This window comes from Corvus moneduloides, chromosome 3 (genome assembly GCF_009650955.1).
Source record: "Corvus moneduloides isolate bCorMon1 chromosome 3, bCorMon1.pri, whole genome shotgun sequence".
In the NCBI taxonomy this organism is placed as follows: domain Eukaryota; kingdom Metazoa; phylum Chordata; class Aves; order Passeriformes; family Corvidae; genus Corvus; species Corvus moneduloides.
This window is the reverse complement of record NC_045478.1, coordinates 54,083,744-54,110,807: the sequence shown is the minus strand read 5'-3', so window position 1 is coordinate 54,110,807 and position 27,064 is coordinate 54,083,744. Positions and strand designations below refer to the sequence as shown.

The 27,064-nt window shown below is 41.6% G+C and overlaps 1 protein-coding gene and 1 long non-coding RNA gene across 2 annotated transcripts; one reads left to right on the top strand and one right to left on the bottom strand.

Moving 5' to 3' along the window:
* Positions 1 to 5,560: 5,560 nt before the first annotated feature.
* On the bottom strand, positions 5,561 to 10,253 carry LOC116440649. The gene is made up of 3 exons (XR_004238719.1): positions 10,210 to 10,253; positions 7,117 to 7,294; positions 5,561 to 6,582 (listed from the first exon to the last, which is right to left on the bottom strand). It is a non-coding gene; the product is annotated as an uncharacterized LOC116440649 (long non-coding RNA).
* Positions 10,254 to 10,273: 20 nt separating this feature from the next.
* On the top strand, positions 10,274 to 26,655 carry SERINC1 (serine incorporator 1). The gene is made up of 10 exons (XM_032101586.1): positions 10,274 to 10,429; positions 16,056 to 16,217; positions 17,710 to 17,903; positions 20,820 to 20,899; positions 21,101 to 21,238; positions 21,488 to 21,657; positions 21,753 to 21,843; positions 23,130 to 23,271; positions 23,378 to 23,608; positions 25,099 to 26,655. Exons 1-10 carry the CDS (start codon positions 10,391 to 10,393, stop codon positions 25,235 to 25,237), a joined length of 1,386 nt encoding a protein of 461 aa, XP_031957477.1. The 5' UTR covers positions 10,274 to 10,390; the 3' UTR covers positions 25,238 to 26,655.
* Positions 26,656 to 27,064: the final 409 nt, after the last annotated feature.

Here is a 27,064-nt window from a genome sequence, read left to right as displayed (position 1 = left end):
CCAAGCTTGACTATCTGTTGCCCTTGCTTTAGGAAATGTGCATAAACCCATGTTTAAACATGAGTTCCAGCATTTATACTGCTTGCATATGAAAATACCTGCTATTAAATGGAATGCTAGGAATGTTACCTGGGGTTCAGGACAGCATCTGTCATTAGCAAAGTTGACAAGGATAAAAACATAACACTGTAAATTCAATTTATAGGCATGGTATAATGAAAAATATTCAGGATGGGTTAAACGTATTCCTTTTGCACAAATGTCTGTGTTTTATATGCAAAGATAGGCTGCACATTTATAGGCCCAAACTACATCCCATGTTGGGACACCAGACTGTGCCTGCTTGGATGTGCAAGCCCAGATTCATCCCATCCCTATCCCTGGAAGTGTTCAAGGCTAGGCCAGATGGAGCTCTGAGCAATCTGGTCCAGTGAAAGGTATCCCTGTCCATGGCAGGGAGGTTGGAACTAGAGGATCTATCTTTAAGGTCTCTTCCAACTCAAACCATTCCATGATTCACTCCAACTGATCGTACCCTTGTAGGCAGCTCTCCGCTTTCATTCTCCATCCTCTGTCTTAGGACATACAGGCAGGAAGGAGACTGTCTGCCTCCTGAAACATGTCTCCAGTCCTGAAGCTTGGGGTCCTGTCACCAAGAATTCAAAGCCCTTTCCTCCAACTCTCCATCTTTAAATCAATGAGAAAAATATCAGTGGGTTAACCACCATCTTCTCACTGACCACATAGGGTGGGAGAGCTTGGGGAACCAGTTTTTTATCTAAGGCACATCATTTAAGAAAGCATTGGGAAAGCTTTGGAGTTACCTTCTATTTGGTATATTGCAAGAGATAGATGAGGGGATCTCTGGGCCTGTAATTTACCCAAGGTTATGGACACTGGATAGTGACCTTTAATCCAGCATCATCTGGACCAGTACACTTGGACCTTTCTCTTTCACCATCCTCACTGCCCTAAAACTGTACCTGACCTCCTTTAGACCTGTTAGATCATCTGCGTCCCTTGACATGCTGCTGTCACAGATTTTACCACTCCAGAAAGAAGACAAATTACATTTTATTATTTTTCTTGGGGCATTGAAATTGAAATCTGCCTCTGTTTAGTAGCTTGGAGCTGGCTCTTCTTACCTTGATTTCAAGTGGGTAGACAAGAACATTTTTATCCTCAAGCTCTGGTTCACTGCTCAGAGCTGGCAGAAAATCTCATTGCCTTTTTTACTAGACCTTGCATGCTCACCTGAAATAGGTCTGCTGCAAGAAGACAGGCAATTTCTTTCTTGGCTTAAGCCCTAGAGTCAAAATAGGAGCTAATCTTGTTCAGCATTTGGAAGGTTCATGTCAGGGTAGGTGTGAAAACAGTATGGCTGCATGTGGTAAGACAAAAGAGAGTGCTAGGAGGAACTGGCAGAAAGTCTCTATTAATTAAAAAAAAGACAATTACTGAGAGTCCTATATTTCTTATAATGAACTTTCACATGCAGTGTACCGAACCAGATGTGTGCAACAAAACCTTGCTGTGCTTGGGTAATCTCACAGGCACAGAGAGGAATCCAGTGCTGAGCATATTCCAAAGCAGTCACAGAAATACCAGTATTCTGAATGCTTCCTCTAGCCCATGGCTTTTCCATCATTGCTATAAAGTGACTGTTTCAATACCATTATTCCAGTGCAGAACATCATGAATGATGAAATTCAGATTTAGCAGTGAAAAAACACTGTTCCAGAAACCAACCCGTCAAGGCCGAGAAGAAAAATGGCAGAAGTATGTTTTGTTGACCAGTGCGGGGCTTTTTTCTTTCATGGTATTAAATTAGTTTAATTTTGGTTTCTGCAAAATAAGTAAGTTGTCCATCATCACAAATGAGCAACTGTTGAAAGAGAATTTTGGCTTTTAACATTCTCTCAAAGTTTTGTTTTGGAAATAGGGAACCCAAATTAGGCATGATTGGCCAGAGTGGTCTACTAGCAGGAGGTGCAGAGAACCAGACAGTTCAGCTGAAGTTAACAGGACTGCAGAGGTATTGCTAACATATTAATTTAGGCATTCAATCACTGAAAACATTGATTCTTCTTCTCCCTGTTTAAAAACTGATTCCAACGAAGTCAAAGTATTCTGAAAACAAGCACTGATTTACTTCCTTGAAAGCCTTGATCAGTATCTCCATGGTGTGTTTTACTATCAGGCTATATTTGCACACAGGCAATTTGTTCCACTCCAAAAAATAGCAGCAAACTGCTGCAGCTTGCCAAGAGATCATACCGACAGCTTGACAGATTGAGAGAGCAATTTGCCCATTTAGTACACAGACATAAATCTTTACACCTAACAGCTTTGTTTAAGGGCCAGGACTGCTCGCTCCTACACCTGAACCTGCCACCAACACATGTACAGCCGCACCGGGAAAGAAGCGGCAGTGAGGAAGAACGCTTGGACTTACACACATTAATTTGAACAGTGCTGCTCTCTCTTACGTGAGTTTGCACAGATGCAGAGTTCCTGGTGTAGTCCAGATTTTTTATATTCAGTCCTCCAGTGCTTTAGCTGTGAGAGCCACCACACACGTACAAATTCCAGCTTTGCCTTTCCTGCACAAGTGCAGCTCTTGAGTTGAAGGATTATGGTCAACTTGTGCCCCTGCTGGTCTCGCAGGACTCTGCAGAGAAGGGCTCTTGTTCCAACTTAGCAAACTGCAGGTACCATGTTCCTTTCTTGAAAATCTTCTAAAAACAGGAGCAATGATAGATTTCAGCATTGCCCCCCACAAGGACACTCAGAGGGCTGGAGCACCTCTCCTGTCAAGACAGGCTGAAAGAGCTGGGGTTGCTCAGCCTGGAGAAGAGAAATCTCCAGGGGTCTTTCAGTACTTAAAGGGAGCTTATATGGGCAGATAGTGACAGGACAAAGGGCATTAGTTTTAAACTGAAAGACAGCAGTTTTAGATTAGATGTTAGGAAGAAATTCTTTACTCAGAAGGTGGCGAAGCACCTAAACAGGTTGCCCAGAGAAGCTGTGGATGCCCCATCCCTGGAAGTGTTCAAGGCCAGGTTGGATGGGGCTTTGAGCAACCTGGTCTAGTGGAAGGTGTCCCTGCCCACGGCAGACGGCTTGGAACTAGGTGATGTTCAAGGTCCCTTCCAACCCCAACCCTTTTATGATTCTATGTGAAAATTATTGCTCTATTTTTACCTAAAATTATTAAGTTACAAAATGAAGAGTCCTTTTATCATTAAAAAAGAGAAAACTACAGATAGTTGCTACTACTCAGCGCATAGTGAGACACTTAGCTAAGAATATCAGGAAGGTTGCCCTAGGTCAGGGTAAGCGCTCTCTTGCCCAGCATTATGTCCCTGAATAAGACCAATAGCAAATGCTTCAGGAAAGAGTGTAACTGAAGGGCAAGAAGGTGGTGATAGCTTTGCCATTCTAGCTCCAGCAATTACCATTTTTAGGATCTTCTGAATAGAGATTGGAGCTGGACAACTATGCTTAATAGCCCTTGATGGATCTTACTTGTAGCTATTAATTGAAAAGGGAGCATATTTTGTAATTTCGTGACTGATTAGTTGCTTTGAAAGCTCCTAGTGAGGACCCTGTGTAAAGGTTTTTTAGAAATCTAGGTAACTGCAGAAGCCAAATCACCCTTAAGTGATTTCACTAAGTTTCTGAAAGAATGCTATCAGGTTTCTGCAGCATGGATTCCCAGGGGGCTAAGCTGTGCAGGTGCCTCCAGAGCCTTTGTGGCACCACGTTTGTTGGCCCCTGTTTTCTGGGACAACTCCCACAGCTAGTTAAATAACAATTGTGGTTCAGCATTTTCATATTTTAATTTGCTGGTAAGCTGCATCTGATCCCACCAATGTTGTTAATATCTTCAAAATTATCCACAGTGCCCAAAATATCAGTCCTAAGAGCAGAATGATCCCTAAATTCCTGCTTTCTTGTTCCTGCAACAGCTAAATGCTTTTATGAAGCAAATAGTAAAACCCTACATCTTTACTTCCTCATGATTACCTTTTAAGAAGACCAGAACATCTGTATTGCCACCCCTGACTGGCAAACTTCATTCTTAGCTGAAACTCATAATTGAGGGAAATATGTCTTCATTGCTTTTGAGAATCAAAGAAAGGTCACTGATAAAACAGACCACTAACAGATGGTGTGAATCAGTGTAGCTCCAACAATATACCTGCAGATATATAAAAATAAATAAAAATATTATCTTCTCTAAAAATACATGAATTTTCTGTAACAGTTCTGCTAGCTGGCTGGCTGGTTGGATAGATGGATGGATGGATGAATTTTAAGGGTTATTTAAAAAAAACTTATTTCAGTAATCAACTGGCTTCAGATCTTGGCCACCTGAGCACACACTGGCTCATGCCCAGTTGACTGTCAACCAGCACCCCAGGTCCTTTTCCACCAGGCAGTTTTCCAGCCACTCTTCCCCCAGCCTGTAGGGCTGTGTAGGGTTGTTGTGACCTAAGGGCAGGATCCAACACTTTGCCTTGTCGAACCTCATCCCATTGGCCTCGGCCCATCGATCCAGCCTGTCCAGATCCCTCTGCAGAGCCCTCCTGCCCTCCAGCAGATCAACGCTCCCACCCAGCTTAGTGTCATCTGCAAACTGAGTGAGGGAGCACTCAATCCCCTTGTCCATATCATTGATAAAGATATCAAACAGGACTGGCCCCAGTACTGAGCCCAGGGGGACACCCCTCATGACCAGCCTCCCTCCTTCAGCAAAGCCACTGTGAGGAGGTCTCTCTTGAGACTGGAAGCTGCCTAATGCAATGCCAGTGATGCAACTTCAGGTACTCTCAGGCATCTCATCTGGGTGAGCCTTCCAGTATACAAGACAGGATGATTTTGAAGAATACAGATGGATTCTAAAATTTTTCTGGCTGATGAAAAGTAAGGGTAATAAATCATTCCTTGATGAATTCCACTTGTTTCTTTAGACTTATCCTTAGGATAAGTGATACAAACACAAAGCTTCTCATGGCTGGACCAGTAGGCAAGATGGGAATAGACTGAAAGTTGTCAGTATTGGGTTTTAAAGGCATCCATCACACCCTGTTACAACGCTAGCAGCAGTCTCCAAAATGCCAATTATTTAGAAACACTGAACCATACTATGCTATACAAATTGAAGGGGGCTGATTTTATTACAAATATTTCTGTCTTTTCCAATTAAGAACATAGCATTATGTAGTGATGTGAAATTGTCTTGTTACTTTACCCTTGGAGAGCATTTATTCCAGGCACACAATAACAGTAACAGAGTAGAAATTAGTTTTCCTCTCTCCCTTGCAATGACTGTGATGGGACTTAATAGGAATGTTAATAACAATCTTGACCCAATCGACATCTAATCTGCTGCTGCTATGAATGGAGTGACAGCAATTTGCACAATCTAATGATATTTTGTTCTCTGCTTCACAACAGTAGCTGTATAAAACAGTTTCAGATTATCCACTCTTTTCTAAAGAAGGATTAAATCCATACATATTTACAAAAAAAAAAAAAAAAAGATTGCTGTTAATCAATTTCTACTCAGTAATGTATTTTTCCGGATCACAAGACAATTTTAGAAGCATACATGATAATGCTTTACCATTTAAATCCATTGCATCATTTGATTTTGATCTACATAAACAGGTATTGTTAGAAGAAAAACATGACAAAACCCACAAACTTGTAAGAGGGATATAAAGAGGAACATTTATTCTATACTCCTATCTATTTGAATCAGTATTAGATTTATATCTAGGTCAGTCCTTGAATAATATGGCCTCTGAATTCCATTAAATTTCTGATATCTCTATTACAAGTCTTTGCACAGTCCATCAGAAACAAGAATTTTATTCTTTTGTGTTCCAATTCTCTCTCACAATAGAGATTGAAACATGGATATCATAATCTGTTGTAGCAGACATTATTTCAATATTATTTTTCATTTAGAGGATCAAAGGGAAAAAAGGGTTTTTTGTAGATTTCACTTAAAAATGACTTAAAGTAAGTGAAATAGAATCGTACTGTGTATACAGATTCATTCCAGAAAATACACCCTGCAGAGTATTTTTCTGTTAACATTGTTGAGATAAAACCCACATCTTCAAATTTCCATTTGAGCACTGCCAGGGAGAGATTTCCATTCTTTAAGTTGCACTGCCCTCTAGGGGAAAGGATCTTTAGCTGTAATTTTACGTCGATGCCGCGACAACAAAAGCCATCCTCGGTTTTCTCCTTCAGTTTTGAGGGCTGAACACCTTGCTTCCTCCAAATGTTATGCTGATGCCTGGTATGGCTTCGGCACTGTAGCACAAAGATCAGCGAGGCCTCAACACAGCCATGTTTTATTTGCATTTTTACATGTTCTATTTGCATGTGTGTGAGTGCTTGTAAATCTTGTCTGGGAAGGTCTGGAGGTGCTTTTATATTTTTCTGAGATTTGTGGGTGTAGTGTAGTCTATCCATGGTCTGACGCTGCTGTGCTGTGGTGCCGAATGCTTCATGAAGCAATGCTGTAGGTCCCAGGGAAACACGTTCACGGCTTCTATGTGACTGGAGGGGGAAAAAAACCCACAGCAGGGTCAACATTGCTCACTAAATGTTTCCACTTCTGCTTCGCAGTGCACATTCCTAACACATACGTGGGCACTGCCAAACTGTATGGAGAGCTGCTGGGCTTATGGTGCACATGCTACACACATGGTCACTGTACGTACACCTGGTGTTTGCTGCCAGCCACAGGGATTGCTCTGTGTTCCGGGCAGTGCAGTATTTGCATTGTGTCCCCAGCATCCTACAAGTTCACAGTATTTGCTAACTCAAATAACTGAGGGCAGACATTCATGGCAAGAGGCACAGCCTCCCTCAGTGTGAGGCAAGCCGGCTCTGCGTCCACCTCCCATCCAGAGCGATTTTCAGGATTCTTCCTCTCATGCTGCTTACCAGTGTGATGAACCACTAAAAGAAAAGTATAGATTTGGAAAAGCTTTGCCTAAAGCATAAGCCTATTTAGTGTATCTTGTCCTGTCTAGCTCACCCTTCCTCTCAGTGGTTCAGGGATGTGAATTCAAGAGATGAAATGGTTACCAGGGCTTTTCTGTGGGAGGTTAAAGTGTGTGTGGCCGTGTTTGGGATCCTCCACTAGGCAGCACTGGACTCTGCAGATCTGGTCTTCACTGAAGGAGCTGATCAAAGTTGCTTGCGCAGACCATGAAACAGACAGGTGGTCTCTAGTTTGGAAAAGTTATCATTTTCCAATAAACAGCTGACAAAAAGGCAGATTTTAGTAAGAAACTCCCAAATACAAACAAACAAACAAACAAGTTATTTCTGCTATTTGAGTCCTGTTATTTTCTAAAAAAAATAATCAGAGAGCTAGTCAAATAATGGACAACCATGATTATCATACCCATATAAACTCAAAAGGGTCACAGGGAAGCAAGATATGACACTGGGGAAGCCATCTGGGACATATATCTGGGTATGATGAATTCCACCCCCCTTCAAACAGACTAAAACTGAGATTTCACGATATAATTTAGTGCTGTCAGGCAACTGTATGACTCAAAAAGGGAATAAAATTCTAGAAGAGAAATTCCTGCAGCAGATCTTTTCTCTTTTACAATTTCTTAGAAAAGGTGTGTGGTGAAGGAGGAGCAGGACTTGGTTCAGTGAAGTGTGCACAATGCTTCAGTATCTTTCCACAGTAGATGCAGAAATAATGACTGAATCAGAGAACAATGATGGGATTTAGTATTTGGAAAGTAATCAGGTTGGTATGGACAGAAATAGGCTGCCATGGCTATCAGAAATTCTTGTAAGGAAGAACAGCACACTGAAAATTGCAGGAATACTGAAGGGAAAAAAATCAGTAACTAATGAAAACTCGTCTTTGAAGGAGATTAAGGGTTTCACAAAGGAAAGGGAGTGGAGATTATGAATTCATCACATGAAGCAAGCTGCAGTGTTAGCTGTGAGCTGATGCTGAGCCTCCAGCACCTTCTGGCTACTGTGGTGGTGTTATGTGGAAGATGAACACAGCACGCTTCACTGGCTCAAAATAGCGTGCAAACAAAAGTGAACATTAAGAATTACTGTTGTGGATCTACTGGCTGAACTAAAGGTACTCCAAAATTTTTCCCTGCCCACTGCTGTCACATTGCCTTTCTGAGGAGACACAGGATGCAGGAGGATCAAATACTAGCTCACTGCCAAGCACAGCCTTGTGCTCCAGTGGCAGGGAGCAGGAGAGAGGAGCACTCGCTGCTTTTCTCCCGGTGTCTTTTCTCCTCCTTGCCACAGCTGTAAATCCACTTTGATTACCCTGCCTAACACGGGGGAAGGTCCTGTTACATTACAGTGAGTGTTGCAGGCAAAGATGGGTGAGGCTTAGACCCCAGGCTCAAATCAGAGCTGATCCATCCACACCTCCACTGCTGCCTCAGAGCAGGACTAGGAAGTGCTTATGGGCAGCAGACCGAGGAGAGCCTGGTGGCCACTGGTGACTACGTAGGCAAGGAGCTGGTGGCACCCTAACAGCTGATCCCATCTTCCATCTCAAGTATGTTCACCTCAGCAACATTACTACTTTTACGGGGACTTTGCAAAGCTTTCTTAACCTTTTGGCAAAAATGGGCATGCTGCATGCTCATGCACCAAGTTCCACATTCAATGTCCACTAATTCTGCGTACTTACCTTTCAAACTAATAGCTATAACCATGTTGTTAATTATTCCCAGTCCGTTTTTTATCACTGGACAACAATTGCAGTCTTAAGCCTTCAGCCTTCAAAAATTTCTTCTTAGCTTTTTCTTTTCATATTTGATTTTGAAAATAGGATTGCCTTTAAAATCAATTACAAAGGATAGATTTAGCAACATCCATAGATAAATCCAATCTGAGCAGCAGCCCAGTGTGTAGTAGGGTAATCCCTTATTAAGAAGGGAAAATTGTGAGAGATAAAAATGTACTTAATTTGTAAATGATGTGAACTGCTCTGCCTCATATCGCTAAGTATTTTATTTAAAAATTCAATTTCTTTATGTATCCTTCTTAAGGGTCTAGTTTTGGATCTTAAGACACATTTGACAAATGAAAGGGTTGTATTTTTCAGCTGAGACAGTATCCTTGGTATCACAATACCTTTATTATTAAATATTTTTATAAATATATGTATAAACATGTATTATGTCTATATAATTAAATGTATTACCCAAATTATCTATTCCTTGATTGTCTGATTGTTTTTTAAAGATTTTTAAGCACTACTTCTTCTTTTAGGACTATTTTCTTTTTTTGGGCCTTTTTTCCTTTTTTGGGGCTGTGTTCATCTACGTAGCACCACCAGAAAGCCCTGCAAGCTCAGCACTATCAGTACTTGTAAGAAACATGGTCCCTAATAAGATATGAGGTGGTGAAAAATTTGTATGGTTTTTATGGGATGAAGCCTGCTGGTTAGTATGGGACAGAAGAGAACAGTGACCAGGGAGACCATCACCAGCCTGTTGTCCACAAGACTGGGTTTGTTACCCGGTGTGCAACAAGCCAACAATTACATGCTCGAGAGAGACACTGATTATTTATTTCAGGGTTCTCGGCGGTGTTCCACAAATCAAACACCTCCCTCTGTGTTTTCCATACCATTATTTACACACAGAAATTCAGAGTCAGCAGCTTTCCAAGTATAGTCCCTCTACTGTGAGTAGGCAGGAATTCTGTACAAGCTCCATCACCCCAGCTAATATCTGTGCATGCTCAGGGGAAGGGTCTGCACCTAGCCACGGGTCTTTGTGACCTGTAGGTGCGACTTTTAGTACTATAATGAACATAGTTCAGCTACAGGACACATGGACATCAAACAGTGTGCCAAATTAATGAGGTATCCATAGAAGTGCATCAACACCTTGATTTACTACATCCTTAAAATTTGTTAGTTCCCAGATGTCCTCGACTATCTGTTTTACTGACATTCAACAATTAGATTTACTACATCCAGTTCACTATATCTTGATTTGCTACATCCTCAGCTTACAACTAACAAGCTTTGAGCTTCAGTTCCCGGATGTCCTTGAATGACGGATGCTGGCGCTGCCTGTTCGCCTGGTTAGATCTCCCTTCTTGCTTATTAGGCTTGAAGGCGTACAGAGACCTGCCACCAAAGAACATCCTGCCTGCACATACCCTCGGCACACTCCACACGTCGCAGGCGGCCGCTGGCGGCCGGGCCGCTCCAGGCTGGAAGTGACGCGCCCGCGCCGTCCGAGCAGCCGGAAGCGCCGCTGGGAGCAGTAAACAACGGCGTCGGGAGCCGCGGCCGCCGCTTCCATCTTGGAGCAGCCGGAGCCCGCGCCCACCGGGGACCATGGGCAGCGTCCTGGGCCTCTGCTCCATGGCGAGCTGGGTAAGGTGGCCGCGGGCGGCGCGGGGCTCCCTTCCTGCCCTTCCGTGCCCGCCGCAGGCTCGGAGCCGGCGGCCGGTGCTTCCCCCTCCTCCTTCCCTCCCCACCCGCGCCTCGCCTCCCCGCGCCTGTGTTCCCCAGGGCGGCTGTGGCGCTGCCTTCCCTCCTCCTCCTGCGGCACGGGAGGGCTACGGGTCCCTGCCCGGCCGCAGCCGGGCTCTGTCCACCCCGAGCGGCCACGGCCCGCTCCGCCCGGGCAGGGCTCTCCCCGCCGCGCAGGAGGGCGCGGGCCCCGCCGCGGTTCCACCTCTCTCGGGCTGCTCCCGGGATCCCCAGGGATCCGTCGAAGCCGTTTCGCCGGGACTATGGGGAGCTTTGTCCTTAACCCAGACAGGGCGGCCTGTCGGGCTGCTGAGCGCCGCTTAATCCGCGCTCCTTTGCGGGAGGTGTTACGGTGTCCGCTGAAATCCCCTCTCCCTGAATCTGTAAGGAGTCTGATCAAATGCTTTGAACTCCAGCCTTTCTTTCGGGAAAATCAAAACGCGCACGTTTCCTTGATTCTAATATTTGTATTTAATTCCTCTTTCTTACGGCTTTGTCCTGAGCAGCTCCACCCTTAGTAGCATCTTTGTCTTGCCGAGCCATGCTTTCCTGGCGGCACAGTAATCCGTGGTGATGTGTCACCACCGTGCTGAGGCAGCACCGTCAGGTGATTTTTATTAATAGGAAACAGTAGATGGAGATGACATGAAAACTGTTGGCACTATGCAGGAAAGCAAAGAAGTTGGTAAAGAGCCTTCAACTCAGGCGTTGCTTTTTTATCCATACGTAGTGTGTCTTTCCAAGTCCGGTCCCTGTGTATATTGACACAACCAAGTGGTTTGTGAGTTTTTAGATGTTTGCTGTAAAAATGTCAGTGGAACTATGAAAATCTGAATTTTTCATACCAAAAATACTGTACCATACATGGATTAAATTAAATTACCTGTTATTAAAGAGTTCATACACACACTTTTAGTGTTATAATTTACCCAAGCTTCTTTTTTTTTTTTTTTTTTTGTGATATCTGAATGTATGGGCTTTGGCTCTTGTAGTACAGAGTGACATTTAATTAAGAGAGATGATCCATAATCTCTTAATCTCATGTACAAATTATAGGAAATTTCATAAAATTGGAAAATCTGCATAAGTTAACTTCCAGGCTGATATGCACGTAAATAATCAACTAGAACACTGATAATATCCTTTTAACTAATTACTGTCAGGGTTCATTTTGCTCTCATTAACATTTTAAACACCACTTAATGGTTTAGCCAGTTAGGCTTTGATTACTAGCTAAATATAGTTAACATTATTTTTTTTTAATTATTGTCAAATACTTCATGACATTGTGACTATAGGCTTTAATTCAACTATTTAATATATATATATTATATATTTTCAAGTTCATAAACAGCCTTTCTGACAACTGGTTGGTGTTTGTAGTGCATGAAGAGCCTCTGTCTACTTGCTCTTGAGTGTTTGCTTCTCTACAGAGAAATTCAGCTAATGGTCTGTTAGATAAAATGATTTGCGTGAGATCATAATTAAGTCAGATTCACTGTGAGTAGTTAACCCCTGTCCCTTCCTTTAAAGTGCCCAAAAATCCGGATGGGTTGTTTTTGTTGGTATTATTTTTCTCTTTCCCCTGATGGCTTTAAAGTGTTGATTTTCTTTCCACGTTTAAAACCACAGCTAATCAGCGCTTAAAGCCTGTACAACAGTTCTGAATAGGAGAAATCTGTCCACGCTGGTCTCTAAGGATATGTCAGTACAAACACTGTGGCTCTGAGAAGGAAGCACATAGTGAGGGTGAGGGGGCAGCTGACCCAGGTGCGGTGGGGTTGGGGTTGGTGCTGGTGTGGGCTGTGCCATGGCCAGCAAAGCTCCTGTGCCTGAGAGGACGCTGCTGTCAGTGTTGCCTCTCTGCAGGGCCATGTGTGTGCTGTGCAGAGCCGCTGTGCGTAAGGCCTCATGCCGTGCTTGTTTCTCCTCGGCTCTTTGTGGTGTGGTACTGCTGTGTGTTAGAGCTCTGCCCTCACCTGTGCTGGTCAGGCAGTGCTTCAGGTTAGCATTTTGAAGAGCAAGGGGGAGCCTGTCAGACATGGGGGTGAGGCCAAAGCCATAAAAGCAGAGCCATCTCACCAAAAGTCTTGTGCTCCTGACAGCCTAGGTGGATAAGGCAGTGCTGTTTTCCCTCTGCTGTGGCTTGCCTCTATTGTGCTGTTCTCTGAAACAGCTGAGCTGCTGTTTTGCTCGCTTTAATATTCTCTGTCAAGGCAAAGATCTTGATTGATTCAGTGTCTTTAAGCTTAAGAGTAAGGATGATGTAGCTAAACCCTGACTAGGCCCAGCAGGGGCTTAGTGTTTTTGCAAATACTTAATTCAATATATAATAATTTCGTCATTACTCCAGTAGGAAGATTATGTTTTATATTAAAAACCTGTTCGGTGTGCATCAAGGGCAGTAACATTTGACCTTCCATGATTTTGTGGGGTTTTCTCTCTCCTTCTCTCTCCTTCAGTATACATCTTGTTACGTGTTCGTCATGCAATTTCCGCTGCCCTGGGGAAATGAAGTGACTAGTTTAGCAGGCATGAATTAACTTGTCTGCCCAGCTGGCTGCTCCCAGAATAGGTGTGTGGGTTGTCTTTTCTTATTTTACTTTAGTAAACGCCATTGAGCTGCTTATTTTTCCTCAAAAATGTAAAGGGATATGAGTTGGTAGGTAAGTAAGAAGGTTTCTGGAAGCCAGTAGATTTTATGCAGTTATGACTGAGTAACTTTGTCTAAGCTTCTTTATGAAAACAAGTGAAAAAGTAATTGTAGAGTAACTCTTTCTCTGCATCTGTGACTAAGCTGAGTCACACCTGGGGAATTATTAGCTTTGATCTGCATGGTAATATCTTACTGTTCGTACTACTGAATTTTTTGTGGGAGGTGTGCTTCAAATTTAGGAAGAAGGTGGCACTTCAAAAGAAGAAGCTCTCCTTGTCTCCTCTGCTGATAAGCTGAATTCCATGAGCTAAATGTTCTTTGGTTTCTGTTATTTTCAAAGTCCGTAACAAGTAGTTTTGCCGGTAGTATAATACTAATTTACTGGAATGGTATCTATTTTATTCTCTTTGCCAAAGAAAGAGAGAATCGGACTGTAATGTGTTGCCTTGTGTAAGTGGCCAACTTGTATAAATAATATCACGTATCAGTAGGCATCTCTTGTTCAGAGATGTATCTGCATGAGCTGTTTGGGGGCAAAACATTTTAAAAGGTGGTGTTGGAGCTCACACACTTTAGTGAGGTGTATAGCCTCTCTTGAGGCACATTTTTTCCCAGTGAAGTGGAGACAATCATCTTCATTTCAGCTACTGCAGGTCTCTCCTGTCTGTAGAAGCATGTGTGCTTCTGCCTTCCCCTGAGGCAGTCAGGAACAAGTTGCTTGAATTATTTAGGTATTTAACAAACAGTGTAACACTGGGGTTCATTACAGAGGTGACCTTTTTTGACAGGTGCTCCTGTCCCCACGTTTTCTGCAGCAGATGAGCCTAGTCATATATTCTGTTCTGCCAAACTCAACCTTTTATTCGACAGTATGTTTAGAAATATTAATGCAGACAGAATTAGTTCAAAGTGATTTTTTGAACAGAGAACAGAGATATTTTTCACTGGAAAGGTTATTTTTGTGTGTAGGAAATAGCGTAAGACAGTAGTACTGTGAAAATTCTGATGCACTCGGAGACAATATTTGCCATACATTTCCTGCTTACAAAGCATAGATGCCCCTAATGTAGTTGCTTGCAGTCCTAGAGCAGCCTCAAGGGTCCACCTGGTCCATCTTTTACGAAAAAGGGGGGCCTGAGTGGGATGATCTAGTGCCCTGTCCAGTTGCATCTTGAAAATCTCCAGTGATGGAGACTCTACCATATCGTTGGGGAGGTTGTTGCAAGGACTGGTTGGTCTCAGTCTAAATAATTTCTTTATTATATTGAGATGAAACTTGTTATAATCAACACCTTTTTATTATTTGTGCTATAATGATGCTGAGTGGAGGAGAAGGTAAAAAAGGGCAGTATAATAGCTTTTTTGTCCTGAAATACTTATTGTGGGAATCTGCCTAGTTTCACTGGTTTAGCAAGACAAATGTAATGGTGAAGTTTGCTAGTTTAAAGATGATTCTGTAGCCTAGTGAAGTGAAAATTCTTGGCTCCTCGGGAAGGAATACCTGTGCCAAAAACAATACAGGGAAGTTATTTAAAAGACAAAGTTTGTGGGTCCAACGTGTGAGTCTGGTTGAAACTGTAAGAACGATAATCAGCCCTTTCCTGAGGGCTTCTCGGGAGGCTGCCAGGAGTGTTGTGGCAGTCTGTCTGCTTTTCCTGGCAACCCCTGGGGCTTTTCCGGTAGCAGTAGACTGCTGGCATTTTTGTTTGTCATATGACCAAACTTCTGAGAATTCTGACACATGCCAGTCATACTGGGTGATTGACATGTCCTGGTCATGTGGCCTTGTAACTGCTTATGTCCTTACATGACTGTCTGAGTGTCTCTTAATGTGGTGATGAACACCTGTGGCTTTTGTCCCATGGTGGAGTTGTCCTTGGATGTGTGCTGGGGGAGAAGCTGGGTTTTAACCCTGTTCTGTGTCTTTTTTTGTCAGAGGCAGTGTGCTCTGTTGTAGCTCAGAGAAGGGCAGTGATCACGCATTTTGATTGTACCTTTCCTCCTTTGGCTAATGTTTATTTGTGGGACCTTGCCTTTCTTTTACTTCCCAAATTGTCACAGCGGCAGAGAATTGTTCCCTGCTCCCCAGCCCTTTCCTGGTGAAATAGCTCCCTTTTTTTCTTCCCACAATTTTCTGTGTGAGAATTAAATACGGGTAAATTTTGTTCTTTTTTTTTTCCCTTGTAGTATCACAACTCTAGAGCATTCCCATCCACTTTTGCTGTTGATATTTGGTATCAATAACACATGTACTGCGTATTTGCTCTCTTCTTGCTGTTTGTAACTCTTGCCTAAGTTAATTTTGCAACCTAACAGAATTATGTGATATGTCAGTAGCTGCTAATATGAAATAATTTGCAACCTAAGATTTAGGCTCTTCTACCTGTTTTTTTGTATTTTGGAAATACCTACAGCACCAGTGAGGATCGTATCCCAGCTGTGCCAGGTGCTGAGAGTGTACCTGCATGACAGTTGTGCTCGTATCTTTTTCCTGTGATGTATTTTTTTAATCTCTGCAGCTGTGGGAGGGAGGATGTAGTTGCTAACAGAAGCAATCCTTGCATATCATTTAGCTGAAACGAAATAAAATTCAGGAGAATAAATGAGCCAGAATCCAGTCTTTATTTCTTCTGAATGGCTAAGTGATGACTTCTGGCGTAGCGCTGATTTTACCGTGCAGCGGCGCCTCGGGAAGTGCTGTTGTTCAGTGGCTCTGTAATGTGTTGCAGTGACTTCGTCTGCGCTAGTGGTGGGATGCACCGGATGAGTAATCTTCCATCGTAGTGTCTGATGATCTGCACAGCCTGATTAAATATTGAAATCTAGTAATTCAAAGCTTTTTAAATAATTAATGTTCTGTCTTTCTGTCAGATACCATGCTTGTGTGGAAGTGCCCCGTGCCTGCTCTGCCGATGCTGCCCCAGTGGAAACAACTCCACCATAACTCGGCTGATTTATGCCTTCTTTCTACTTCTTGGTGTGAGCGTTGCCTGTGTGATGCTAATACCAGGCATGGAAGAGCAGCTGAAGAAGGTCAGGTTATTTATTGCTAACATTTTTGGTAGGACAGATGTCACAGATAATAGTAATTGACATCTTGAAAGCATAGATTTTATATGGAAATATGTAATTTTGCTACCAGCTGTGCTTCACAGTCACCATTAATTTGTTTGTAAGTCAAATAAAGAAGGATCCCTCTATAGATGAAAAGCATTATTTTGAGGTAAGGTTGTGCCTCCTTTAAATGCTCAGAGCAGAAAAAATAAAGTATCAAAAAAGAAAATTTATGTATGTGTAGTTTCAAATTAAGTATTACTGAGATGCTTGTATTTATGGCACTTAAATGATTATTATTGTGGTTGGAACTAAAAAAAGAAAACACTAAGATGTCTTCTAGTTTCATTGTGCCGTACTAGTTAAAGTTCTATTTAAAAGTCTGCATTGAATAACAAAAATATTTTTCACTAATCATAGTAGCGTGTTTTCCACTCATGGAATTAGGAAGTGTTTGTAGGATTATACAGTTTATTAGCTATATGAGGATGCGATATAAAATTGGAGAGTGGTGTTGTGAGTTACAGTAGAGCTTACATGTTCACTGAACTTGAGTTGCATGCACTTCAGTTCTCTTTTGCAGTCTTTAGTTTTTTTCAGTAGATAGTAACTTTGGTTAGACATGCTTTACATGTTTTTTCCCCCCAAATGATTCATCTGAAAATGTGTATTTTAGGTTGGTATAGTTACTACATTAGCACTTCAGTGAGAGCCATGTTTGTCACCTAGGAAAGAAAATTACAGCCTTCTGGAGTATGATTTGACTTCTAAAAGATGTGGCTCATGTCCTGGTAGTGACTGGAGAGAATGTTCTCAGCTGTTTCACATGGAAGTTACAGATACACCTAGTTGATGGTGATGGTACTTTTCTGGGAAAGGCTGTGTCTGTTTTAAATAAGAGATGTAAGCAGGCTGCCACCTCCTAGCTGTGTCATCAGCCTGATAGTAACTGTCAGGTCAGGTTTACTGATTCCAAGATCTTTGATTATCTCTTGATTCAGATCAACAAGAGAAAACTGCATTTCTTTGAGAAGCTCTGAAATTGCTAATAACATGAAAAAACTTGTTAATAAGATCCCAGTCCCATTCCTGAAAACATTCAAGGTTGGGTGGGATGGGGCCTTGAGCAACTTGAGGTAGTTGAAGATGTCCTTGCCCATGGCAGAGGGCTTAGCCTAGATGAGCTTTAAAGGTCCCCTCCAACCCAAACTATTCTATGAAAATATTTATTTTATTATATTTTAGTTTAGTTTAGTTTATCCTACCTGTGCAGATTTTTTTCCTGGCATATGTTTGATATTCTACTTGGACTGTAGCTAATGATGCAGTCCTTCAGTATCGTATTTTCTAACAGCGTTAGTAGTAACATAATGTTACAATATTAATGAATTGCATATTGGAAATTTATTAATACACATTTACTGACAGGAAGTCTTTTAAAGATGACTGGCATGTCTTGTATTTATCACAGATTCCTGGATTTTGTGATGGAGGGTTGGGAACAAGTATTCCTGGTGTGCAGGGCCACGTGAACTGTGATGTCCTGGTTGGCTACAAGGCCGTGTACCGCGTGTGCTTTGGCATGGCCATGTTCTTCCTTCTCTTCTCCTTGCTGATGATCAAAGTGAAGAGCAGCAACGACCCCAGAGCAGCAGTGCACAATGGGTAAGGTGCAGAAATGAGTGCTGAGATGAGTTAGTTTTTATAAGAGGAAAAGATACATGTGGTTGTTGCTTTTCCAAGCCTGAACTATGCCAGTCCAAAGGTTTCCCAAGATGAGAACTTCTGCTTTTTTCTAAAGATGATGAAATTCAGAGATGAATAATGGCACAAAATTTCATTCCACTGAGATTTTGTCAAGAAATAAAAAGATTCAAAAGCCTAATTTGTCCTTTGGGAATTATATTCCTCTTAACTTTGAAGCTTGTAAGAAGTTTTGTTCTTTTCTGAATAGTTTTCTTTTAAAGGTTATAACAGTTACACATACATATCTATATAGATGTATAAAACATACCTTTTCTCTTTCTGCTATCTTTTCAGTTGCCCCTCTGCAAAAAGAAATGAGTTACGTATCTAGTTTCTGAACTTTCCAGTAGATTTTCTTTTGTGTTTCATTTTAGTTAGGATTATCAGATGGAAGAATATAGTGGAATTTCAGCTTGTGTGTTGACACAAGTGGTAGTTTTCATCCAGGGTCTGCCTATGTGTAATGTAGCTTCTTGAACCAGAGAGGTCTAAATATTTGTAAGAGGGCGTGATGCTAAAATGTCTAAAACCATTTATGGTGCCTAATTTTGGTGGTCACAGTGATTGCTTAGAGTACTGCTTTTTCAAGGTGACTGTATTTAACAGAAGCTATGAACAGCTAAGCCATAAAATTTTATTTTATATTCAGTATAGTAGGATTAAACATGTCTAGCATAAAATGAGAAAAAGCTTCAAATTATTTCTGTAGGGGAAAATTAAGACTGAAGAGAATGTTGCTTTGTTCAGTTTTTTTTGGTCTAAAGAAAAAGAGTACAGTATTAAGATATGTTAACAACAGTAACTCAGTTCAGTCTTTTCCTCCACCCTGCTTTGTTCAGGAGACTATGCTTGTTGCAAGCAAAAGAAGGTGGTTCAGCTACATTCTGTATCAGAGCTCTGTTGTTTTTGGTTTTGCTTTTTTCTTTTTTTTTTTCTTTTTCCCAGAAAAAGGCACATGGTGATTTTACATGATGTGGGATGTTTTTTACCTAAAACTGTTCTAAGTGTTTGGGATCTTCTTGATAACCTTATTTGGAGTTCTGCTCTCCAGTACAAATTTAGGTACAGTTTATGCAAGCCATAGCAGTTTGCTCTTCTTAGCCAATCTAACATCAGCACTAGGATAAAAGGAAAAGATTGAGTTATTTAACTGTTGCTGGTAAAATATTTAATAACATTACTTCTGTAATAATTTGTTGGTTCAATAATAATGCGTTACAGTGAGCTTTATGGCTTTTGATTTTTGGAATTGGATGTTCAGTAATACTTTGAGATGTAATCTTTTTGTCAGTAGTTTGAAATATTCAGAATGCTAGGTTTTTCCATATATGTGTACTAATTTTTTCATGCTTGCATGCAAGTTAAGCCCAGTAGTGTGATCTGGTTCCAGTGTTCAGCTTCTCTGCTTTTTTAACAGCAGTCAGAGTGATTTCTTGCCTCAGGTTTATAATAACAATAGGAAAAAAAAGAATTGTAATGTATCTATGAGATACTTGCTGGTTTGCATAGAATGCACAGCAGCTGTAGGTGTTATTTCAGATGAATATTGTCTTCAGTTTCGTATGGGGTAGAGCATTAAGATCCTTCAAAAATGTCTGGAATTAGAGATTAAATATATACAAACTTGAACCCATTCTTATTTCTGTAATTGAGAATGACATTGATTTAAAAAAAAAGTAGATTCAAAAACTAGTTTTAGTGGGTTGTGTGTTGCACCGCAAATGTTATAACTTGATTCAACTTTCACACTGGGTTTAGTCACTTCTCTATATCCCAGGGAATTAGTCCATTTTCTTCCATATTCTACACTTCTGTCATCTCACATAGTTCCTTTCCACACAATTGGCACTTCTGGTCTCCATCACTTGATTGTAACAGCCAGCAGGAGAGATTAAACTTGTTCAAAGTATGGGAAGAAATGGGAAGGGCTATAAAACTTGAAAAATTGACAATTGTTTGACATTGTGGGGGTGTTGTACATATCTTTGTGCTGTTACATTCAGTTTTGAAGTACATGTAGATGGCACCATGCCTGTTTTTGGAGCTGCCTGTCACTGGGATCACAAAAAATAGTTTTGTTGGCATAACAGTTTGAAGTTCCCCATGCAGGATATATTTATACAGTTTGGGGTGAGTTTGGTGAATCTCTGGTGGAAGATGCTCCCTTGTATGCTTTCTGGAAACATCTGATCTGTTCTGATGGTCTGTGAATGCGTATCTTTTACTAAAAAAAAGATTACAATGACACTGCATTGAAACAGGGACTTAGAATTTGATTGTGTCTTTTCTGTGCAGGATACATCATTTGCCTTTTTTTTGTGATGAATCCTCATCAGCTCTAGGCCTAAAGAATCTGAAGTTGGGTAGGAAAAATCCAGACTTTTGTGTATCTCTCTCATGTAGGAAGTGAACTAAGACTGGTAGGGAGATCCAGCATAATATTTTCTGTCATTGTAGGCACTGGTCAGATCTTTGATATTAAAAGCAGGAAGGGATTTTTTAATCCATTTTTCTGCTGTGCAGACAATTCAGTAATCTCACTGCTCTGGTTTAAAATGGTCTTAGGAAGAAAAAAAGCAGCTCACAATTGGCCTAGTTTGTAATTCATGAGTAAGAGGATACTTCTGGGAAACGTGTCAAACTCTGTGTCAGCCTAGCACAGTTTAGGCATAATTTTTTGGAGAACAAAAATCTTGGGCAGATAGAATTTTTATCCTGCTTCAAAAGACGCAAGTTAAGGATGAGCAAATTAAAAAAACCAACTTTTAAAGATGTGTATTTTGTGTGTGAATCAGACCAGACTTAACAGTTGCCTTACTCTTTATTTCCCTTTAGATTCTGGTTCTTTAAATTTGCGACGGCACTTGCAATTAGTGTTGGAGCTTTCTTCATACCAGAGGGACCATTTACAACTGGTGAGGGAATATTGTCTTCCTCTGTATCATGTTGCAGTCATACTTAGTTTTAAAAGAAAAGTAAGTGCATGCTGATGTAGTACAGTTTTAATTGTAGCTGTGTAACTATAGTGCTTCTGTGTGTTTAGGGATGCTGAAACGGGGGGGAGGGGGGTAAATCATCTATGGTTCTTAACTGTTTTTGTTTTACTTCTATTTTAGTGTGGTTTTATGTAGGTATGGCTGGAGCATTCTGCTTTATTCTTATTCAGCTGGTCTTGCTTATTGACTTTGCCCATTCCTGGAATGAATCTTGGGTTGAAAAAATGGAGGAAGGAAACTCAAGATGCTGGTATGCAGGTAAGGAGGGACTGTACTACAATCAAGTTTTAAATTTCATTTAATGTGTGTTATGTTAAATAAGTTACTCACTGAACAGTTCATTTTACTAGAGTGCAGAAAGGGCTGCTTCATGCATTAGTATCATTTTCTCAGATGTGTAGTTCAGCTCTACTGATGTCCTTCTCTTGTCAAGTTGAATAAGGGGAAGCAGGGAGAGGTGCAGTCTCTGTCATTAACCAGTTTAACCGTGGTTTTGTTTCTTCACAGCTCTGCTCTCAGCTACAGCTGTCAACTATCTGCTGTCTCTTGTAGCTATTGTCTTGTTTTATGTTTATTACACTCATCCAGAAGGTTGTTCTGAAAACAAGACATTCATCAGTGTTAATATGCTCCTGTGTATTGGTGCTTCTGTTATGTCAATTCTGCCAAGGATTCAGGTACAATTTTAATTCTGTTGCCTCCTGATCACAATATAACTCTGCCCGCAGCTTTTGATTGTCTAACTTTCATGTTTTGTGACTCCTTTGTATAGGAATCTCAGCCAAGATCTGGTTTGCTGCAGTCTTCAGTGATCACAATTTATACAATGTATTTGACTTGGTCAGCTATGACCAATGAGCCAGGTAAGTGTGGTAGCAATGTAGTGCTTTTTGGGTGACCAGTTCAGCAGTGAATTGTATCTTCACCTCTTTCGCAGCGCCGCATTAGAACAGGGTAATGAAAAGTGTGTGTGTTAGAGCTCAGCTGCCTGTGCTGCCAGGAGCCCACTCTCCTGAGGGATAGGAAGGGATGAATGGGCAGCACTGAGAGAGGGCAGGCTCTGCGTGGCTGGTGCAGACAAGCTCCGCGAGGGAGAGAGGGAAGCCGAATGGGACCGCTTCAGAGTGTGCTCACCTTTTCCTCCCAGCAAGGATGTGGGGGAGGTATGATGTAACAACCTGGCCATGCCCACACAGCCCTGAGCTCCGCCCCCTCTGCAGCCAGGATTCGAAGATAATGTCTTTTTCTCTTGCTTACATGGCATGTAAGAATTTTTGCTCTTTACTGGCAGAACTGCAGTATTCTAAAGCTTAGATTTTGCAGATCACCACAGCTTCTCTGAGGTGTCTGGGAGTTTCATCTCCCTATCAAGTTTCACATTCCTGAGGTGACCAGCACACTTCTGATTATGTTTTTCCAAACTGAGGATTTAAAATAAGTGATAAATATTGTCAATGTTTATTGTGTCTGAAAACAGTTTAATATATCTATAAATAAATAAGTGCAGAAATTCTGGTGATTAAAATAAATTGTCAAGATACTGATTTTGGTGGTTTTAATTGGGTCTCTGACCCTTTTATCTTAGTTATGGACAATCTTCTGTGCTTCTGTGTTATGGAATACATGAGTCATCTAATTCAGGCTGTGGCTATGGGAAAATAAGATTGTCTATTACTTTCAGCTGTTCCATCAGTATTACCTATGGATGCTGTGGGTTGGGAACCACTTATAATAAAAAACTAACTTACTGGCATAGTTTTCCAATTCTGAGATGTCTTGGGTACCCCATCTGTAGAATATGTTTGTCAGACTTACTTTCTAGCAGTAGAATTTCTGTAGTTTAAAATGCAGAGATTTTTATTTTGTTGCATCTAATTATGAGATGGAATAGTAAAGCAGTTGATGCATATCTTATATAAGTTCAAAATCCTTTTATCTGCTCGAAGAGACAGATTTTTATGCCGTATACTGTCATTTCCCTGCTCTAGAGAGATTCAGTAGCCTTAAATTAGATTAAAAGCTTTTTTACTTCAAGACTGTCACAGTCACGAAGTTCCTTTCTATTTCTGTGCATTCAGCATGGAAATGTGCTATTAAATATTTGTCCTGTTCTTGTTTTATGTAAGTTCTAATGCAATTTCCCTCACAGACAGGCGCTGTAACCCCAGTCTGCTGAGCATCATTGGTTACAACAGCACCACCACTCCAACCCAAGGCCAGGTAGTGCAGTGGTGGGATGCACAAGGAATCGTAGGACTGGTTTTGTTTTTGCTGTGTGTTCTCTATTCAAGGTAAAATTCCTTTTAAAAAATCCATTAATTTGTATTACTTCTTATTGTTGGATATTAATTGTTTTTATTTGGGTAACTGTACCGTGTCCTTTCCTCTCAAATCCAGCATCCGGACATCCAACAACAGCCAAGTTAACAAGCTGATGCTGACCAGTGATGAATCAACACTGATAGAGGATGGAATGCCCAGGAGCGATGGCTCCCTTGATGATGGAGACGATGTTCACCGAGCTGTAGATAATGAGAGGGATGGAGTTACTTACAGTTACTCCTTCTTTCACTTCATGCTTTTCCTGGCATCACTGTATATCATGATGACACTTACCAACTGGTACAGGTATTTACATTTGATTAAATGATGTGCTGATAACAAGCATACAAGGTGCCATCTCTTGGCATCAAGGAGGCACAAGTTGTGTTCTCTGGAATGCAGGTCTTGAATGGGCCTTCTCAAGGGAAGTTACTGTTTGAGTTACATTTAGGGAATTGTATTTGAAAACTGTACCCAACCTTGTTCACAAGTGCTTGTCATATTTTCTAGCATGATTCTTGTCATTCACTGGCCTGCTGAAATACATCCTGCTGAAGTGAACAGGACAAAGTCTTAATTCTATAACAACTAAAAATTAGCAACACTAGGCCCATATCTGGTACAGAGAGCTAGAAAAGGGACATGTTATATCAATAGGTCAAGGGATAGCTGTTCCTTCCCATTTACTCAGCACTGGCTTCCCAGTATGAGAGACATGGACATACTGGAGAGAGTCCAGCAAAGGGTCACAAAGATGATGAAGGGACTGGAGCATCTATTATTTGAGGAGAAGCTGAGAGAGCTGAGACTGTTCAGCTTGGAGAAGAGAAGGCCCAAGGGGTGTCTCACTAATGTATAGAAACACTTAAAGCAGGGGTGCAAAGAGGATGGAGCTGGGACTTCTCAGGGGTGGCCAGTGACAGGGCCAGAGGCAAAGGGCACAAACTGAAATACAGGAGGTTCCCCCTGAACATAAGGAAACACTTTTCCACTGCAAGGGTGACGGAGCACTGGCACAGGTTGCCAAGGAAGGTTGTGATGTTTCAATCCTTGGAGGTACTCAAAAGCCATTTGGGGCAGCTGAATTTAGGTGTCCCTGCTGAAACAGTGGAGTTGGACTAGAGAACCTTCAGCAGTCTCTTCCAACCACAGCCATTCTGTGACAGGGCTTGGTGGAAGGAAATTAGGTTGTCTGCTCCTTGAAAAAATCCTCACAATAAAATAGTCCTCCTGTGTGTGCCTTGTTGTTGGCAGCTTGATCAGATGTTCTTCAGAATTAAAAAATACAAATCATAGTCTAGTTACTTGGCAAAGAACAATTTGTATTGAAAAAGCAACACTAACAGGTGCTTCCTTCAGAAATAACTCTTACAGATAGTCATGCTGTGGATTTGATTTGTGGCCCTCTTTGGGTTAATATGACATGAAGAGGATTAATTTCTCTAGGTGGTGATCTCTGGCAAGGCAAAATACATTATTTGTGTCTCTAAGTGATACCCATTTACTGCCTCTCTGCAGATTTGTTAGAGATTTCTTGTAATTATTTCTGCTTCTTGGCAGCTTCTTGTACTAAGTACTGTTTGTGCTGCTGTTGTTTTTCCACCTTCCTGTGACACCAGCTTACAAATGGTGTTCTTGTACAGACTGGTGTGAACTGCCTGGAAGAAGGGTCCTTTGAGGTGTGAAGTGAAAATGATCTCCTGTGAAAACAAGTGTTGAAGGGTGGCTTAGAACACAAGTATGTTGTATTGAAAAACAAATTGCAAATGATCCTTTTTCTTTTCCTTCTTTCACAGTCCGGATTCTACTTATGAGACAATGACCAGCAAGTGGCCGTCTGTGTGGGTGAAGATCTCTTCCAGCTGGATTGGCATCGTGCTGTACGTGTGGACTCTGGTGGCTCCGCTGGTTCTTACCAACCGCGACTTTGACTAAGATGTGCTGCTCTCGAGGGAGGCCGTGTTAGTGCCTCATCTCCCTGAAACAAACAGTGTTCCGGGTAATAGTGCGGGTGTAAATATGTGTGTGTGTGCTGTCCAGGTAGTATTCCCTGCTTTATCCTGCATGATTACCTTGGATCATGTCTTGTCATTTCACTAAATGACTTTTTCTAGCTGAGCTCAAGGGTAATTGCTGTAACGATGGTTTTCATAGGATTACTCCTAGGTTGAGGGCTTTGGGAGCACGAGATGCAAGATCAAGAACTTTTGGAAGTACGTTTTTTTCCCCTCAATTGCATCAAGTGGTTGCAGGGAAAAAAGTGGAAGTGTTAATTAGGATAACTAAACAGTGCTAGGTCAGGCTTTGCAAGTAAAGGAGGGGCTGCCTTTGATGATCCCTGTTGCCTTGATTCCAAAGTAAGCCTTGAGTAAGTGCTGTTAGACTCAAAGTGGAGCATGTTGGAGTCACTGGACATCTTGCAGCACTTTGACACTTAACAGCCTGACCTTTCCCATGCCGAGGGCAGTGGTACCTTCTGCACAGATATGAGGGGGGGAAACTTGTACCTGGAGCTGCAAAGGAGCCGGTCCAGTGTGTCCCATTGCACGCAGGAGGACAGGCACCCTGGGGAGAAATATCCTGGTATCAGATGCTCAGAAGCATGTTCTTAAGGCACCTGTTTACAGTGTGCATCTACATACTGTTTTTTTAAGTAGTTTAAATGGCGTAGCTGTGCTGTAATTTATTGCTGTTTAGTGTGCCACTTCCTTCTTGGCTAAGCTACTATCATGGAGTTTGCAAGGAGCCGAGTGGTGAAAGCTGTGTAAACCCTTTGGAGGAATTGAGTATTGTGATTTTAAAAAATGTGGAGAAAAAGGAGCACTGAAATGACAATAACTAAAGGAGGAGGTTTGCATTTACTGAGGCTTCAACTGAAGGGTTTCTTAAAATATTTGGGGCTCTGAATCTTGAAATCTTTTACTGTATTAGATATTTTGCTTGTCGTCCATTGCCAGAGATGGACTTGAGCCTAGAAAGTCTGAATCTAGGCATAGTTCCTGTGCAGTTATGAAATCTTAAAATGCTTTTGTGCTTGCTGCTTTGTAACTGAAGTACATAAGCCACATTATTTCTATTACTTGCTACAACTTGAGCCTAGAGCAGCCTGACTGCGAGTGACCCTGGAGCCTGCAGATGTCATGCTCATCTTTTTCCATGGTGTTTGTAACTGTGACTTCCTGTTTCTATTCTCTAAGCTTTTATTTTAATTCTGCACCTGAACACTGACATGTACTGCAAAAGTCTGACGTATGAAGTCAAACTTGAGACAGAAATAGAAAGATTAGTAAAGGCTTGTAATAATTTGGAATATGTTGTTACCTTATTAATAAATAAATTTGGATGAAGATGTCCCATGACTTTTGATGTCTCATACTGCTGCCAGATGTGGCTATTGCAAGGGTTTGTGTTCATTCTCATCTGCTCTTCTGGGGATGCTTTATCGCACTGTCAGGTTCTGAGGACAGCCGACAGTGCTGCAGAGCACACCTGTGAGGCAGCGAGTCCCCGGCTCCTGCGGGAGGGGAAGTCCTCTGACAGTTCTGTGCCCTTGGCTGGCAGCTGTGTCTCTGCAAACACAAATGTGCCTTGCACCATAACTGCATTCCTGCTTCATCAGCTGCTGCTGCCCTACTGGACTGCACCTGTTTACATTTGGGTAGAACATCTGGAGACCAGTTGTACTACAGCAGTTCCTTAGTCCTGTAACAAAGAACAAGTTGCTGAATTCAGAAGATGAGCAGACTGCTCAGTCTATGGATT